General features: G+C 37.6%; 1 protein-coding gene and 1 long non-coding RNA gene across 3 annotated transcripts in view; one reads left to right on the top strand and one right to left on the bottom strand.

Annotated features, from left to right (window-relative positions):
• The window catches only part of LOC103475236 (uncharacterized), a 915-nt gene extending 822 nt beyond the window's left edge, over positions 1–93 (top strand). The window contains exon 3 of the long non-coding RNA XR_535309.2: positions 11–93. This is a non-coding gene — a long non-coding RNA (uncharacterized LOC103475236). The remainder of the gene's footprint in view (positions 1–10) is intronic.
• Positions 1–3,043, bottom strand: part of LOC103475237 (uncharacterized) — a 14,253-nt gene that overhangs the window by 4,204 nt on the left and 7,006 nt on the right. For both annotated transcript variants that reach the window (XM_008426705.1, XM_008426706.1), the window contains exons 3-4: positions 2,620–2,714; positions 1,329–1,545 (exon numbers count right to left, since the gene is read on the bottom strand). In XM_008426705.1, coding sequence (XP_008424927.1) covers positions 1,329–1,545; positions 2,620–2,714 — 312 coding nt within the window. The remainder of the gene's footprint in view (positions 1–1,328; positions 1,546–2,619; positions 2,715–3,043) is intronic.

Below are 3,043 nucleotides of genomic sequence, written 5' to 3'. Positions count from 1 at the left end.
TTTTCGTCAGAAATAAACCGAGAATCATCCGCTTGAAAGAAACTGTGTCACGGTCCATTCACTCAAAAACCAGCACAACGCAGAAAAGGATCCGGTTACATGCACACGGCTCTATAAACCTGAAATGAATAGGAAGCACAAACATACAACACTAAAAGACTTCACTTTCTTCTACAATGTTCACTGATCCATCTTCATATTTCTGTAGCTGATCTGATTTACTGCAACAATAAACTAACAGAATCTAAAGTTTAATGACCTTCAGTCCGAGACTGACGACTATAAGCTTCGCACATGTGATTCTCACTCCCGGTACAAAATAATAAAAAATAAAAACAGTCGATAATTGTTTATTTCTCTAAATCTTTCATACTAAGGATTTTAACTCACACTCAAAAATTCAGAGAAATAATAATTTTATCTAAATAAAATATGAATAGTCACAGGAAATATGTATTCTTCCCACAATGCATTGTGAGACCTCTCTCTTTGTGAGGCTACTCACTGCCTCTGGCCCGTTGCTATGGTAATTAATTATCTGCACCTGTGCTGGCTCTGGAGACAGAGTTTCTACACTTGGGAGACACCCAGCGTCAGTCTCAAGAACCCTGACAAAAAACCACAAGCCCTAGCACATTTTTGAAAACATTTTAAGTTAGCAGGCATGTGCATCTATGTCATGACCGACTTTTAGACCAATAGGGCGATATTTGTGCCCATGAGGGGGAGTTAAAAAAAGTTTTGGGAGTCAGAAATCCACAGTCCTGTGTGTGTGTGTTTCAGAGAGAAAGATTACTGATTCTGTGAAACACTCAGCCTCAAATTTTCTCGTTTTTTTTCAATTCATGTCGTAATTTTAACTCAGAATCCCACTAAAAATAATAGCTGCCTTCTCGGCATCAAGCTGAACGTTTTGATACCAGTTTTGTGGGGGTGCATGCAGCGGTACGAGCCGCATTAAGGTTGGCGGAAGAAAAATAAACAACAAACAGACGTTGTATTGGGTGAAGAACAATAGGTGGCTCCATGAAATCCGGCCCCAAATACATATTTTAGCTCTCGCTGACAACCCCAGTCAGAAAAGATAAACACATTTTGGCTAAGAAAACAGTTTAAAACAAACTGAGCGGATTATTTTATGTTAATGTTTATTTCACTCTGTGTTTAATCTGAATAAGTTGCGCAAAAAGGAATTAACTCTGCATTTTTAACTGAACATTAACAATATATTTATCGTTTTAATAAAACACTTTCTCAGTGTTTATTATCATAAAGTCTTTCATGAATGTTCCCTCCCCGTTTTTATTCAATCAAACTGACATTTCTACCTTTGTTCTTGGAGGCAGCCGCGGTGACGGCGACATAAGCAGGCGTCTCGCATCCCGAGGGGACGGGACACAAGATGTCCGCCGTGCCGAAGCGGAAGCGGAAGTGGTCCCCGTGGATCCTGACGGCGGCGCTGGAGACGTGCAGCTGGTGGTGGCAGTGGAGGTGGCAGAGGAGCTTCACTCTCTCACTGCGCAGCATTATGGCAATAACCCGAACCTGCCGCACAAAATATCACATCCAGCGCCTCCGTCATGTTGTTAAAATATGCAACTGGGATTGAAACTTAAAGAATATGGAGAGGTTTTCTTTTTAAATGTACTAAAAATAAATGTTCCTCATTTTCCAACACAAAGGGTTGAAATGGGAAGCAGAGCAGCCAAGAGAAACGACACTAACATGATTTTACTCAAGTAAAATTAAAATTGTCCAAGAAATTAGTCAAGAGTAAAAAAGAATAAGGAAAAAAATGCTTAAAAATATTAAAAAATGACACAAACCAACATATAAAGTCATGTGGATTTTTGGTATTTTAAATATCAAAATGAAAATACTTTCTATAAATAAACATTTATATTATCATATAAAGTATTTGGTAAAAAAGGTTTACTGAAGTACTGATATTTATAAGTTACATCAGCAGATGGACCACAAAAGTTAAGTAGAAATGTAGGTATTTTAAGGACTAAAATGACAGTTTAGTCCTAAATCATATAAATAATTAATATGAACATCAATAAAAAATAAAATCAGGCAAAATAAATCAGTTTCTTTCAATAAAAAACGAATTAAACTTTAACAGAAACTCCAGGTGACTTTCTGGTTAAAACGTTTTCGTTTTTCACTCAGTGGGAAGAAAATCCAGAAATTTTACTGAAGTAAAAAGTCAAAATACTCCTAAAAGTACTTTTTCCCCAAAATGTTACTCAGGTAATTGTAACTAAGTAAATGTAACTAGTTACTACCAATTCTGGGAACTGGAGACTATTTTCATTTATGACAAGCTAAAATCTTAAAAAGTAAATATTTGTTAATTAAATGCGTCTAAACGGTTAATTGAAGTTAAACGTGTTTTAGAGGAGATTCAGTGGAACTGAATGAAGAAGAGTATAAGAACAGAACAGGTTTAATAATGGTTGCTATAGATTTCATTTTTTAAAATAATTTAAAAACTAAACTTAGTTTTTTTCACATATAAGCTTAATAAAAATAAAGTGAAGGTTGCAGTTGTTCTCTTGTAAAGCTGCCGGCTGCTGCTGTTTCTTTTCAGCGGCGGTGAAAATGAAAGCTGACCTCTTTCCTTTTGGTGCGATGCTCCAGGTAAGCGGATGTGAGGAGAGTCCTGGAGCCGTTTATTCTCAGCAGCTGGGCTGTTTGTCCTCTGATAACTAAAGAGAGAAAGAAAAGAAAACATCAGAAGTAACCAGCAGTATGGCGAGCAGCGTCAAACAGCGGCCATTTTGATCCACATGTGGCACAGTCCAAGCACAGAGCCGCCATTTTCAGCCCCAGAGTTTCCTAGAGGTTGAATTATTGAATGTTTCATAGCTGCTGAGCATGTCAGGTTTAAAAGCTGCTGTGAATAATAAGATGTGGAAACCGGATCACTGTGGACAGGGCTGGAGCCAGAGGGGGGCCCTGAGGGGCATCAGCCATGTAACGGCGATTACCCCCAAATGGAAAGAAGAAAAATTATGATTCATGTGAAAAAGAAAAT

Source organism: Poecilia reticulata, linkage group LG13 (assembly GCF_000633615.1).
Source record: "Poecilia reticulata strain Guanapo linkage group LG13, Guppy_female_1.0+MT, whole genome shotgun sequence".
Lineage (NCBI taxonomy): Eukaryota > Metazoa > Chordata > Actinopteri > Cyprinodontiformes > Poeciliidae > Poecilia > Poecilia reticulata.
The sequence above is the reverse complement of the archived record's forward strand: the minus strand, read 5'-3'. Positions and strand labels throughout refer to the sequence as shown.